The 15,403-nt window shown below is 26.4% G+C and overlaps 1 protein-coding gene across 5 annotated transcripts; it reads left to right on the top strand.

Annotated features, from left to right (window-relative positions):
* The first annotated feature begins 6,136 nt into the window (after window positions 1–6,136).
* LOC113873832 (transcription factor TGA4-like) lies at window positions 6,137–15,341 on the top strand. Of its 5 annotated transcripts, none has more exons than XM_027512168.1 (9): window positions 6,137–6,189; window positions 6,498–8,345; window positions 8,433–8,507; window positions 9,074–9,133; window positions 9,231–9,308; window positions 9,436–9,499; window positions 10,332–10,603; window positions 11,864–12,064; window positions 14,870–15,341. In XM_027512168.1, the coding sequence occupies exons 2-9, from the start codon at window positions 8,175–8,177 to the stop codon at window positions 15,020–15,022; spliced, it is 1,074 nt and encodes a 357-aa protein (XP_027367969.1). In that variant the 5' UTR covers window positions 6,137–6,189; window positions 6,498–8,174; the 3' UTR covers window positions 15,023–15,341. The 5 variants fall into 5 exon arrangements, with proteins under 5 accessions (XP_027367969.1, XP_027367970.1, XP_027367968.1 ...); XM_027512169.1 differs by lacking the exon at window positions 6,137–6,189 and having other exon boundaries at window positions 6,895–7,026; window positions 8,172–8,345; XM_027512167.1 differs by lacking the exon at window positions 6,137–6,189 and having other exon boundaries at window positions 7,111–7,219; window positions 8,172–8,345.
* Window positions 15,342–15,403: the final 62 nt, after the last annotated feature.

The following is a 15,403-nucleotide window of genomic DNA, read 5'->3' as shown; positions in this document are numbered from 1 at the left end:
GGTAACCAGTGAATATTACAAATTTAGAAGTAAAAAAAAAAACGGCGAATAAATACCTTGTTTTAAACCTTTTTTAAAAGACAATGTTAAATGCTTTGTCTCTAGAGAGATTGAGAACTTTTTATTAATAAAACGCCATTCTAAATATACTTGTTATCCTTATTTTTAATAAAATTTTAAATTTAATTTCTCTATTTCTAAAAATTTTATTTTTCTTAATTTTATAAATTTTTAGTTCATAATGAGAACGTAACTTTATAAAAAAAATTAACATGTGACACATTTTTAATTAATTACATTATTATTAAAGATTAAAAATAATAATTTTGAAAAATTTAAATATTAAATTAGAATTAAAAATTTAAAATCAAGCATTTATAAGAATGTAGAATTAAAAATTTATTTAAACTTAAAATATAACAGTACTATAAAAAAAAATAAAATAGAAAGGACAGTATGTATACCTGCATTATTCCTTTCCTTAGCCTTTTGTATGAAAGTAGCAATAACGGCCCAAGAATGTTTCGGCCCAAGAAACTGACCAAAGAAAAATAGGAAAACACGAAGGGGAGAAATAATGACTAATTATTCTTTAAGAAAGCAGTGCCAATAGCAATATTCCAATGCCCAAAACCCAAGCCAACCAATATTTTATTTATGTTGCAATTATTTTTAAGTTCCTAGTAAGAGATTTATTTTTATTTATGATAAATGTCTAAAGTATTGAAGGATTAAACAAATCTAAAGATATAATTAAAAAAGACAGTAATTCCTTAATACTAATTCAAACGTGTAAATAGATAAATAAATAAAAGATAATATTTATTGTGACTTGTAAATTAAAAAAATATTTTATATCTTTTTACACATAAAATTATTATTATTGTTGTTGTATCAACAGTAGAGATATTGATTTATTTAAAAAAATATAAATATTTTTAAATTTTTAAAATACTAAAAAAAATGAATACCGTCCCAAATATTTAAGTTGAGTTTGAACTATTAAGTGAAAGGCTCTTCTATCACGTATTATCTCAATGTGTCGTATTTTTAAATACTCAAATTTGAGACAAATGGATATTAGTTTTTTTAAAAAAAATAAAAGATATTAATTATTTTAAAATTAAATAAAATTAATATTCACATAATTGATTTTAATCTGTTAAATATAATTAAGATATGTGCCAAATATAATCATAATTATAGTATATAAAAAATAAAACCCAAAAATCTTGAAGTACAAATATTTTTAAAAAATACAACCAAACTTGTTATATGAATAATTTTTTTGACCAAGGGTTATTTCCTAATTTTTATGAAAAATGATCAAACATGCCTTTTCTAAAATATCATTATAAAATAAATTAAAATTAAAAGGAATTATGAATGAACAATGATATAAGAAAATGTAAAAAAAAAAACAAGAATTTGAACCTCTAAGAGAAAATCAGTAATTAAAGATAATTAAAAAATATATAATGAAAATAATTACTAAATAACACAAAATAAATAAACAAGAGTAAATATCCAGTTTTATTATTAAGAAAATTACTGCACTCAATAAAGTTTACGAAGAACAAGTTGTTAAATCGTCTCTTAAGAGTAAACGTGGGGAATATTTTAGTACTTCATCCATTTCATCGGTTAATATTTTTAAAAACTAATTCGAGTTATTAATATTTTTTGAGATTAAATCAGTACATATTAACATTTAATGGACTAATCGTATCCTAAAAAGTTATAAAAAAATTATGAAAGGTCTGAAATGTTTCATATTTACAATCTTAAGAAATTATTAAATAATTTATTTAGAAACTAAAATGATTTATGTAAATTTTTGGGATCAAATTATGTATATAACTAATAAATAGATGTAAATGTTAGTAATAAGTGGTAATTTGGTTATTTATGAGAATATATTCTCAAATCTGAACCCACGCACGTGGCGACGCTTACACCATTTTTGTTATACTCGCAATTTGGTTGCTTTGTTACGACGCATGACGAAGAAAGAAGTGGGAATAGGATCTAGGCATAGTAATTTCACTTGACCTATAATTTAGACCAAATTTATAGGTTTTTTTTTTTTACTTTATCCCGAATTTAATGCATACCTCTGAATAAGAATTTATAATCATAAATTATTTTCATAGGGAGATAACTGCCAACTTTAATTATTTTTTAAAAAAACCGCCAACTTGAATTAAACACAAGCATTTGACCCTGATTGAAACTTTTTTTTCCATTGCAATCAACAAAATTGGTTTCAAGAGTATATCACGATGTTGGGCTAATTTCAAGGTTGAGAAAATAATTTGTGGTAAATTAAATTTTTAGGTAAGTTAAAAAAATAACTTTCAGAAATAATATATTAAATCTTATTTGAGGAAAATGTGAGTCTTAGGACTTGTTAGTTTCTGATTTAATTTTAATTTTTTAAAAATAATTTTTTTTAAAAATAGAATAAAACTTATTTGTTAGTTTAATTTTCAGAACTCTCTTTAAGTTGAGGAAATAAAAAAATTGTTTGATAAATTTATTTTTAAAAACTAAAAAAACTTGTTTGGTTTTATTTTCTTTTTTTATTTAGTATTTTAAATAAAATGAATATATATATATATATATATAATATTTAATTTTAGTGATTTTTCCTTAAATATAATTTTATATTTAAAATAAAATATTAAATTTAAAATTTAATAAAACATCAAAATTTAAATAACATTGCACTGCAAAATATTATTGTTCATGAAATAATACTTGCAATTCACATTATTTTAAAAACTTGTTATCTTTTTAATATTAATCCTTTTCACATTAATTTTATCATCTCTAAATGATGGATTGAGGGAATTATAGATTCTATGAATAGCTAGAACACAGTTTTACACATTTGAGAGGAGAATTGGACTAAAATTTAGTCCAAATCATGTAAAAATTTAAACTTAATTTTGGGATAAATGTTCAAAAATTAAATTAACTTGTGACACACATTGATTGTTCAATGACACATTGCTAAGGTTAGAAACAGGGTAAGCTAAGTTTTGTATAAATAGGTCTAACCTATTTAATAATTTTAAAGTTTAAGTCTAACTTATTACCTGTCATAGATTTTTTTTTATTAAGTCTAACATGACCTTTTTAAAAGCTTGACTTGGTCAGTTAATTTTTTTAATAATCTACTTTATATTAAGACATTAAATAGGTCATTAAATTATTTATAAATAGACTATTAAACTATCTAAATAGGTATGTCTTTTTAAAAGTCATAATGTTTATATCTAAATAAACTATTAAAAAAATGATTCAACACCTTAAATATGTATAATAAAATTATATATTTTTATTTATCACTTTCAAATTACATATTTAATTTAAATAAGCAAATTATTAAACATACAAAAAAAATACAATAAAATGAATATCAATTTATAAATCATTAAGCAAATCTAGTAGCATAAAGTCTTATACATTAAATCAACAAACACAATATAATTAAATAAGTTTCAGACCTAAAATTAGCAAATGCAACAAACAAAAATTTAAAATACACAAATAACAATATTTTTTTATAATAAATGGAAAGTAGCAAATATGTCATCAAATTTTCAAAGAGATCTCTTCATGTTGTTTATCAACTTTTAAAGTAAAGAAAAATATTAGAATAAAAATACTTTAAAAATAGTGATTACAAATATTTTTAAAAAATACTTTTAGAAGTTATTACCTTTGATTTTTTTTTTGTCAAATTATACTTGTGATGAAGCTAATTGAATATTTATATATTATTATATTATAATTTTTATATAAAATTATTAATATATTATTATAAATTTTATGAATTTTAAATAAGCTATTTTAATAGGTTTAATAGATTTTTTCTTAAGTTTAAGTTTGATCTATTTAATTAATTAAATTTTTTAAAAAGCTTAAATTAAGTCTATTAATTAAATAGGTTAGATCAGATTAAAGTTTAAATAAGTTAAGCTGTAGATATTTGTCTGACATGTCTAACCTATTTTTATCCTTACATATTGTTCTATAACTCTATGAACACTCTAAAAACTAATTCAATCAACTTGAGGTAAAAAATACAAGATTAAGAGCATATTTATTTTCTATTTTAAAAATCATTTTTTTAAAATTAAAATATAATATAAATTTATATTATATTATATTTTTAAAATAAAAATCAAGCATGCTCCAAATTTCTACCCACAAAATTTCTCACATAACTATATTGTAAGATAATTAACTATACTTTGGGCTAATTATCTCCAATCGGCCAAACGTGGGCAGAGCCACTTAAGGCTCTTTTGAGAAGTTATCAACAGAAGATATGAGTTTGAATTTTGGAGGAAATGGTTTTTTTTTCCTTAAAGCTTATTCTCTAGTTCCCTTTCTTTTTTTCTCTTATGATTTTCCCTCTTCTTCTTTACTGTATTTTGGTTGAATTTCTCAGTGAAAGACTAATTAATGTTAAATTGATTTATTGGTGAATTTGATGTAGATTTTTAGGTTTGAATTTAAATTGAGTTTTAACCATGCTTTTCATCTCTTTCTTGTTTTTTTTTTTTAAATTATGTACGTGATTCTATTTTTGTCGTGCTTCGCTCAATTTGGAATTCACATTAAGCTTGAATCGTGATATAGTCTGATGACTAATTTATGAAACGCTTAATTCTTCAAAATTTAGTATGAAATTAGAGAGATTTATGATACTTAAATGTAAGTTTTGGATTAATTTAATATTTCGACGACACATGCTTATTAACACAAGTTAATCAAAATTTGAATGTTTAATAATATCAAATACTCTTTAAGCTTATGAAATTCGTGTATAATTTACGAAATAAAAAAACTTTTAAAAAAATCTAAGCATAACACGAACAAGACTAACGTTTCAGCATATAATCACGGGTTATCTACTTGTCAATGAGAAGAAAAAAAAAGCTTTGGTTTTACCAGAAAAGAAAAAACAGCGGTGATGTGACAGATCATTAGTGATAGTAGCCTAACCAGGAGCTTGAATGACGCCAGAATAAGACATTATAGAAGCAGCCACTAAAGGGGAAGCGCTCCTATGTCTGCCAATTATGTCAATTTTCAACCATGCAGAACACTTTATTTAGCAGACATGAATCTTAATTTGCATTAAAAGTAACATATTTGAATTAAAGAAATCACAATCGAAGTTAAGTACAAAAGAATTACAATATATTTTTTTAAATTAAGACCAGACATGTAATGTTTCATTGTTGATCTAGACTAGTAGCTCATTCCTATTTTTTCATAAATTTTTGTGCCCCTTACAATGTTTGATGTTTCCTGTTTGCCAGAAACATATGCATCACTAAGGTAGAGAATCTAAAATATTCCATAATTGAGAGAGGCAAAGTCATACATAGTGGCAACCACTTTGAGTTGCACTTGAGAATAAAAACCACGAATAGGGAAAAGCCAGCAAGTGCTTGCGTGACGTTTCATTTCTTTGATTGATTAGTAATCAAATCAACCCAATGCACTCTGAGAATATGAAAAGGAAAATCACTAATAGGTTGGCCATCCATTCTAAAATGCAACCACCAACATTATTGTAGCTTTATAATTATACGAGTCATTCTAAGAGCTACTTGTCTATACAATAATTTAAACTTATCATCATTTATGAAATTATTTTCTTATTGCCATTTTTAAAGCACATAATCCCTCCATATCACCAATTTTATCCACTGCTTATTATTTATTTGTCTTTATGATGCAATATTGCTTATTTTGTTAGACTTTAGCTGTTAGTGACGCGATCAAATGGCCCTAGCAAATGCAATTCACTCACTAACTTTAACGTACCTTACCAATTTCATGTACCAGATTTATCAAATGAGATAAATTTTAATGAAAAAATATAAATTTCAATTTTCTAATAACAGTGTAATTAAGAAAAATTGATATAAACCATTTTTTAATTAATTACATAATCATTAAGAACAAAAAATATTAAAATTAAACAAAAATAAAACCAAATTATTTTTAAAAAAATATATAAAAATTTAAAACTCATTCATCTTCTTTACAAATAATAGTTCCATCAACATATAAAATACTTATCAATACGTGTTGCAAGTGAATGTCAGATACATCTGTGATGATGTTTCACTCATTGTCTGCACCTGTTATTCCCCGTGACAGGTGATGTATTTCCTCAAGATAATGTTTGATTCACATAATTTATATATTGGATGATGTAGAACATTGTTGATGTATAAAAGAAAACGAAAGAAAGACATATAAAAATATAAAAAGAGACAATGTTAAAGCACGTAAAATATCATGTAAAAGTATTATTTTTAGAGATATGATAGTCTTACGATTTTTTTTACAATAGTTTATATAAACCTGCAGAAAAGGTAAAATTATGTCTTTCTTATAGATTGATATTCTGACGACAACTGTTCTTACGTTATATATATATATATATATATATACTGTGTACACAGAGAACTTGGTGGCGGGTGGAGTGAACGTAAAATGACGTAAGACCCTACCAATCTGAAGGATCTACCTGGTGCGCACATCAGTGGTAGTGGAAACATGACCATGACTACGATGATGCTTCGATCATTCCTGTGTGAAACCCTTGACTCTCTGTAGCTACCATGAGCACAACACACAACAGACACGCATAAAAATACAATCCTCCCTAATTTCCTATACATCACGTCTCCATTCGATTTTTATTTTCTATTATAAAATAACACAAAGTTCAATTTAAATTAGTGGCTTTTATTCATCTAAGAAATGTGGTCCTTATTTTATTTATACCGATTAATTATAATCTTAAGCTTGCGTCTTACCATGAGAGATGATTAGGGTAGGGTTTGGCAATTGGAAGAGACTGGATTAGACAATGGTTTGCGTTGGGAATTTGGTTCTGTTTTTTTGTTGGTGAGTCACCAAGGCTTAGGCAAGGTGGAATTTTTTTTGCGGGAAATAAAAGCTTCTCATTTCTCAAAGTACCTTTCAAAGGTTCGCCTTTTTTTTAAAAAAAAATCCCTTTTCTTTTCTTCTAATTTTTAAGATTTAACCGCCGAGGAAAACGAGGAAGGACCAAATACGAGAACGAGATACTATGTACATGACAGCTCTTCTTTTGTTTTCTTTTTCTTTATTTTCTTAACTAATTGCTTGTGTTGTGCGCTTTCTATGATCACCTTCACAGGTGCTTTCTTCTTCTCTCTCTATAATCATTTTTGTTTTTGTCTTTGAAAAAGTGTGTATACCGATTTGGCTTTGCTTTCACGTACGTACCAAAAATGATGATTTCGGTTGTTGCTTTTTTTTTTCGGATGAGGACTAGTATCCTCGAATCTATTGCGTAGGTGTGTTTTGTTGTCTATGAAGGAAAAAAAAAAAGAAGACCAAACGTGGATCAGTTAAAAGAATTTATGCGTACTTTCTGCTGCTTTTTGTACTTGGGATAAACTAGATTTTCCTGAAATCGAAAGTTTCTGTTTTGTTTACCGTTTATGGTTGGTCTGGCAATAAAATTAAGAAAATTTTCATGTATCCTTCCCCGTACTTGTGCACACAGTCTTAAAAATTGTGCCCCCACTGCTTGATTTTCCGCTACCCTTCTATATTTTACTACCCTCTACCGTGATGAAGGAACGCCTAAGCAAGAAAACCGAGTTCTTTTTGGAGTGTATACAACTCTAGATTGAATCGTTTAAATGAGTAGTGTTTCTTAAAATGTATCTATCCCCTCCTTGCATTTTGTCCAGCTTCTATATTTGCTATGTTACATAATTGGGAGATTTTTCTTTATTCTTCTGGTCCCGGTTTGATTCCGTATGATAAATGTTACTCGCTTATGGTGCATGCAATATTATTAAGATTTGATACCGTATTACTATAAGGTTTCTATTATTGCCTTTTTTTTTCGTATTTATTACTGCAGAATGTTTCTGCACCTTATACCAATCTTCTTAAGGTGCATCCATTTCAATTTTTAATTATAAATTTGATTATTTTATTATTAATATTTGAGTGGCTTCTATAATTAATGCATTTTTTGTTGTCTGAATTTTAAAGCGTTTTAAGTATTCTTAATTAACTGCAGCATACTGTATATGTGTACGTATTAAATCGCTTTATTATTAATCAATCCGCAGAGTATGGATTCTACATCTTCACAGTTTGTTTCCTCAAGAAGGATGGGTGTATACGATCCTATCCACCAAATTACCATGTGGGAAGAAAATTTCAAAAGTAACAGTAATTTAAGTGCATCCACATGCTTAATTGAGGAGGCGGGCATGAAGTTAGATAATCAGGTTCAGGTGCAAGTAAGTTTACCAAATTTATACTTTGTTTTCTGCAAAATAATAATGCTTATTTTGTCCATTAATTGTGTTTTTTTTAATGTTAAATAGTCAGAGGATGCTTTTCATGAAATGTTGGGAACATCTACGAAGTATGACCAAGAAGCTAACAAACTTACTGAAAAGGTAAGACCATGTCAAGTAAAACCATCTTTCCCATAAACAGCATAAAGGAAGGGGTTATTTATTGTTATTTTTTTGATTTTTTTTTAATTTTTACTAATTTGAACTGGTTTCTATGGTGACCCTCGAGTACTATTAAGTTCAAATAGTCTCTGAATGCAGATGTCTTACTTCTGTGCTTAGCTTCACAAGAGGTTTCTTTTACTAGGAAATTTATTTATTATAATACCATCATTAAACATAGTATCACTTTGGGGACCTCATTTTGTAGGATATTGTTCTGTAATGTGATAAGTGTATTTAAACATCATTTTTAAATAAATATACCAGCTTGCGAAGACACACCATTTACTCTTTTCTTCTGCCTCCACCTTCAGCTTTATGTAGAAATTATAAGTGACACTGGAAAGTATTTTAGACCCACATTTTGCACTCTAATGAAGCTGAATTCACTACAAATTAAGAGGTCCTCTGCTTCCCAATTTTGGCAGTCTAGCTTGAAAACATAATCATAACTATTTTATATTTGTAAGGTTAAGAAAAGGGAATTTAACGTGATGAAAATGCAGATACAAAGACGTCTAGCACAAAATCGAGAGGCTGCTCGTAAAAGTCGTTTGAGGAAAAAGGTATGAAACTTTATACATTGAAAGATATACTAAAAATGCAACAAGTGTTTGCTTACATACACTAATTTTCATGTGATTTTTTAATGTTTTTTTACAGGCCTATGTGCAGCAGTTAGAATCATGTCGTTTGAAGCTGGTGCAGTTAGAACAAGAGGTTGATCATGCAAGACAACAGGTGCGGTGAAGCTGAATTAATCTACTCATAGTTTATGCTTTGGACCACTTTCTTTATTTTGTTCAATATCTGCTTTTTTTTTTTTTTTCCCCTCTTTTGTCATTATCTTGAGCCAACAAAACTGCAGGGATTGTATGTTGGTGACGGATTGGGTTCTAATAATTTGGATTTTGCTGGCTCTGTAAATTCAGGTTTGTTGGTTATTAAGCTGCTAGTGCTAGATATTGCTACCATTTTATTGGTTTTTTCTTTCAAATGCAGTTAATCCATATATCAGCAATTTTTTATATCATTTTCTAAAATTAATTTTATGGGCATGTCAATTTTTTTCACCTACACTTTATGGATACGTTTGAATATATTTGAAATAAGCATTTATTTAATTTTTTTTAATATGAGGACTCATAATATATTTGACAATAAAATTTATTAGAATAACAAAATTATTCTAATAAACTATAGTAGATAACTTATTAAAATAAGTTTAAAAAATTATGTTTTTTTAAGCTATTCTAAAGAGGGTCTAAGTCATTACCCTTCTAATAATTTTCATCTCGACACAATTTTCATAATATATAGAGACATTTTGTTCAAGTCCCGCAGAAAACTTTTGGTGTGATATTATAATAACCAATTTCGGAACTCTGAATTTATTCATAATCTTCGAAAATTTAATATGGCAATTGCAAGTTTAATGCACATTGTGTGCCTAATGGCAGCGTTATATCTATTTCGCTATTGCCAAACTAGATTATCTCGTCTGAGAGATGAAAATCATTAAAATTTGTGTTGTAATTGATTTCTACCTTTGCTTACATTGTCTACAAAGTTGTTCAAAGCCATTTTCTTGAATTGTCAATAAGTTGACATAAATATGAGCGCCATAAACGCATCTTAAAAATGAGTCTTATATTATATCAGCACTATATCTAACTACAACTCTTAAGTTGTCTAGTAAACTTCAAATACCTCATTTTGGTTGATATAGTAGCATTTGTGCTCTAAAATTACCACAATTTACAGAAATATCAAATTTTAAGACGGAGTATGGGCAATGGGTGGAGGAGCATAATAGACAAATCTTGGAATTGAGAAGTGCCTTAAGTGCTCATATTGGTGACTTACAGCTAGAGACACTTGTACATGGCATAATGAACCACTATTCCAAACTCTTCTGCATGAAATCAGCTGCTGCAAAAGCAGATGTTTTCTATGTAATGTCTGGTATGTGGAAGACCACAGCTGAACGATTTTTCTTATGGATCGGAGGATTTCGCCCCTCTGAACTTCTAAAGGTGATGCTCAATATCTAAGGAATGAACTAAGTTGTGAATTTTACTCATATTATCTAATTTGACTTTTTCTTCAAAAACTAGGATGTTATGGCAGTCATCTTTTAGGCTTATGTAACCGGACACAGTAACAATATAAATATTATTTTTTTATTGATATATGCAAACTTTTTCTCAGGAACATTACACATTCACCTTTATTCCCGGAGAGGGAGAGGGAGAGGGAGAGAGAAGTTTCTTTGTTTAGGATTGGATGATTATTTTATGAATTTTGTTAACTTTAATTTTTAGGCTGAGGATAAGCAGTTAGTAAAATTTTATTAAAAAAAATATATTTATTATATTTTTATAACTTTAATATAATAATTATATATTTTTTTAAATTTTTTTTATTTATGAATGTTTAAACTCAACTTTTAGAATTGAAGTTAACAAAAGTAGTTGTTTTATTTACCCGTTAGTATTTTTATGTATATATGAGTAGTTGACCTTCTAGTAAGGTATTTCACTTGATACTCACTAATGAGCAAGTTTGCAATTTGTTTTATACTTAGTTGTTGTCTATCTACCCAATCGATCCCTTGCTATCTATTGAACTAACTACTCGTATTGATCTTCCACTTGATGACACTGTTTAGACACTGAAAATAGCATACATACTTTGCCAATGAGTACGGAAGCTTAATGCACAATTTTGATTTCATTTTGTTTTTCACTGCCAACAGTAGCACTATTATTACTGAAGTTCCTCATAATTATTAGTTAGGTTTTGAATTTTATTACCAGCATCTTCTGTTGATTGATTGAGAGAATAGGTAAACTGTGACTGTAATAATTCGTGAGTGTTTATTTTATACATCAGTAAGACCTACTGCAGTACTGTTTGTATTAAAATGGTTATTACTCAATGTTTTTATCTGACCAAAGAGCATCCAGCAAAAGTTGATATTTAGATTTTTAGCAAAATTAGTAATTTGATTCTCAAAATTTTTTATTTGATCTTGAAAATAAAGTTACAAGACTAAACTGAGAATGAAACGAAAAAGGAAAAGTTTATATAGATCGAGAACTAAATCCACAGTAAAAAAAATCTTAGAGAACAAAAATAAAATAATTAGAGGATCAAATTAAAATTAAAAGACAAAAGTATGAATTTTACCTAGATTTTATCTTCACTTCATGGCTTTATTGGGATTGTTTCTGTCGCCATATTTCTAATATAACATCATGTAAGCTAGGAATAAAATTGTATTTCAATTTCAGGTTCTGGTTCCTTTGAGTGAACCCTTGACAGAGCAACAACGGTTTGATGCCTATGGCCTTGAAAAATCATGCCAGCAAGCAGAAGATGCCCTTTCACAAGGTATGGAAAAACTTCAGCAAATGCTTGCTGACTCTGTTGGTCTTCCACATATGGATATTGCAATGGAGAGGCTCGAAGCTCTGGTGAGCTTTGTGAACCAGGTAATCTATACTTTCCTTCACTCTATTCATAATCACTCACTTCTTAATTTAGTGTATGATTGAAAATGCTAAACATTTTAAAAAATAAATTGAATCAACCACACATTTAATTTTTATTTTTTTCGTATACATGTAATCTAAACATACATTTAAAATATAAAAGAGACTCTTACTAATAGTACAAAAAATATTTTCAATTTTTAAGTATGTGTGATTTATTAAGGAATTATTTGAAAATGAGAGATTTTTTTAAGTGAAGGATAGAGGGGAGGACCATTTTTTTTATTTTAAATAAATATATTTAAAACTAATAAATTTTTTAAAAATAAAATATATAAATTAATATATTAATATAAAATTCATATATTTATCGTAGCATATAAATCTCTTAATTTAAAATTAAAAAAAGTATATCCTCCTTTTTCTTTTCTTTTAAAAATCTTCTCCCAAGCATATCTAAAAAACAATTGCATGAATTCTCAGCTAATTAGTCATTCTATGTGTTGTCAAAAAGAGTAACGTCCTTTCCAAATATTAACATTTATTTGTTTCTCTATGTTTTGTGTACTAGTTAAGGGATATTTAAAAGTTTTTTTTAATACTTTTTTTATTTTTATTTATCTGTTGAAAAAGAGAAGATGAAGTTTTGTTATTTATTTATATAAAAGTTTAAGATAATATTAATCGTTAATATTTTTTTGTCTATATAAAATTATAAGTGTAATAAATAAAATATTTTATACTAATTAAGTATATCAAATGTTAAAAAAAATCCATCAATAAATAGAATATTAGAAAGAGTATCAAATAATTATAATAAAATGATTTGATTCTTAATCTGTGTAATTTTTTTTTTCTAAAAGAATTAAAATGTTACCAAATTCATCATATGAAAGATTAAAATGCAGACAGTTTTTTTTAGAGTGACAAGTGAAATATTTAAAGGATTCATTCAATGATAAAATCTTTAAAAAATAAATATACAATCGTTTTTAAAAATGGCAATCAATGTTAATTTATTCTTTGAAAGCTTTCATGTATATAAAACTTTCCAAATTTGCCAACTCCATGACAGTTTAGTTGTATAATATATGTTGAATTCATAATAAATTTAATCTCCAAATTTGATAAACTACAAGTTGTAAGGACTAATTGGTTATTAAGTTGACATTCATGCAAATTTTAAGGACAAAATTAACACAAAATTTCACTTTTGAATGAAATTGCATATTTTCTTTATCTTTAAAATATTAAATTAATGACAAAAAACTTTTGAAGAATTAATTCATTGATTAAAATTTTTGAAATACTAATATAATGACCTATATAAGTTGTTTAGGATTTTTTTTTCTTTCTTTAATTATTGTTCATTCCCCTTTTGCATTATGATGCTTGATCTGGCCTCACACTAAATTTTTGGTTCCAAATTAGCTATAAGTGAAGTAGCAAACATTTTCAAATAGCTTCTGATATCAACTCTTATTATTCAAAACGTAAAGAATTTAATTTCTCTTAAGTATGATATGATATTTGAGCTATGTAAATAGAAAAAATTAATGGCAAAAAGACCTCGATCTGCTCTTTTAATAAGTCCATGCAACTCAACTTAAATTAGTCAAAATCTAAAATATTTATTGAGTTCAAAATAAAAATAAATAAATATAAGTATGGCCAACAACAAAATTTGAATTTAAGATTTTTTTCTTTATCACTAAAGCATATTATCATTACCTTTTTAAATTATTTCGAACCTAAAGTGTTTAATATAACTTTGTATCATCACAGAGGGAAAATTTTTCATTACTTAGTTTTTCATCTCAAAATTTAATTACAAGTTGTTAGTGTTGAAGACATTCACATTTAACCCTAAAAATATTCAAAATTCTTCGAAGAAATTATTTGATAAATATATTCAAAGTATCTAACTAATCAATCATTTCAAAGGTTGAAATGCAATTATTTTTCGGCATGTCAAAATTTTGGCTAGTTAGGTATCAAGTAATCACCAGATTCGAGGTATATTTAAAGGTTAAATATAATATTTATAAAGTCTAAAGGAAAATATTTGTAAATGATTTATCAATAAAATTCTCATATCAGTGATAAAAATTGATCTCACGATCTTATGAAATATAATTATAATCTTTATCAATTTAACTGACCTTCGTTGACCATATTATCCTAAAGAATTGCTAGGAAGTTATTTATCATAAGTATAAAATAAAACTCCTAGTCCCTCACTCGCACGTGTATATAAGAACGTCTATTCTATCATTCAGCACATTGCACGTGTCTCGAGAATATATCAAAATAATAAGAAATAAATATTTTTAAATCTTTTAAAAAATAATACTCTTAATAAAATAATGTTAAGAATTTAAATACAATGAAGCGTACGTTGATGTATTCAATAATATATGGACATTTAACTAGACAAAGCAACATCATCAAAATCTAAATAATAAATACATTAATTTAACAATGTCTGATTAATAAAAATAAACAAATATTTTAGAAATATAATTAAATTATAAAAATAAATGTTTGTGATATTATTTATACATATAATATAGAATATAGATATAAGTTATAATTTAACTTTTATTTATAGAAATAAAATTTATTAAAATTAATTATATTTTATTATTATAATTTATCATTTCTAATTTTTTTAATTTTTTATTAATTAGATATTATTAAAATTAAATATAGATATAGATACATTGTTAATTTATTTATTCCGTGAAACTATGTGGTTAATTATATGTAAACTGGAAAGTTAACAAAAGGTATTGCCGTGAGCAGGCAGATCATCTCCGAAAAGAAACTTTACGCCAAATGTGTCGAATACTTACCATTCGTCAAACTGCTCGTTTTCTTCTTACTTTGGCAGAATATTTTCAACGCCTCAGAGCATTGAGCAAACTTTGGGCTAATCGTCCTCGTGAACCTGCTTAGTGCTTAATCATCAATCATTATTATTATTATTGTTATTATTATTATGATCCTCAAAGAGAAATTGTAAATATGTCTCTGCCCATTTATGAGTTGGTGTTTGTGATATCCCTATGTGGAAGCGGGTCATGTAAAATGTGTAGAATGATGTAATAGTAAAGATGCATAGTCCTTTTATTTTCTTTAATAGAATTAGTTTAAGAAAAGAAAAATATATAAGAAGTTAAATTATCTCTATTTTTTTTAATAATAGTTGACTTGGCGGTGCTAACTTGGACCACTTTTCCACATCTTTTAGAACGAAAATTATTCTGTTGAATCTTGAATCATTTATCATTGTTCTTTCACTTAAGCAAATAAATCTTTAAGATCATTATTGGAAAC

Source organism: Abrus precatorius, unplaced genomic scaffold (genome assembly GCF_003935025.1).
Source record: "Abrus precatorius isolate BTA unplaced genomic scaffold, Abrus_2018 Scaffold7, whole genome shotgun sequence".
Lineage (NCBI taxonomy): Eukaryota > Viridiplantae > Streptophyta > Magnoliopsida > Fabales > Fabaceae > Abrus > Abrus precatorius.
This window is presented reverse-complemented; position numbering and strand designations above follow the sequence as displayed.

Coding starts and splice junctions, on each gene's coding strand:
- LOC113873832 (XM_027512168.1), top strand. CDS start 8,175: ATGGATTCTACATCTTCACAGTTTGTTTCCTCAAGAAGGATGGGTGTA. Junction 9,500..10,331: donor TGCTGGCTCTGTAAATTCAG/GTTTGTTGGTTA, acceptor CACAATTTACAG/AAATATCAAATTTTAAGACG. Junction 10,604..11,863: donor GCCCCTCTGAACTTCTAAAG/GTGATGCTCAAT, acceptor TTTCAATTTCAG/GTTCTGGTTCCTTTGAGTGA.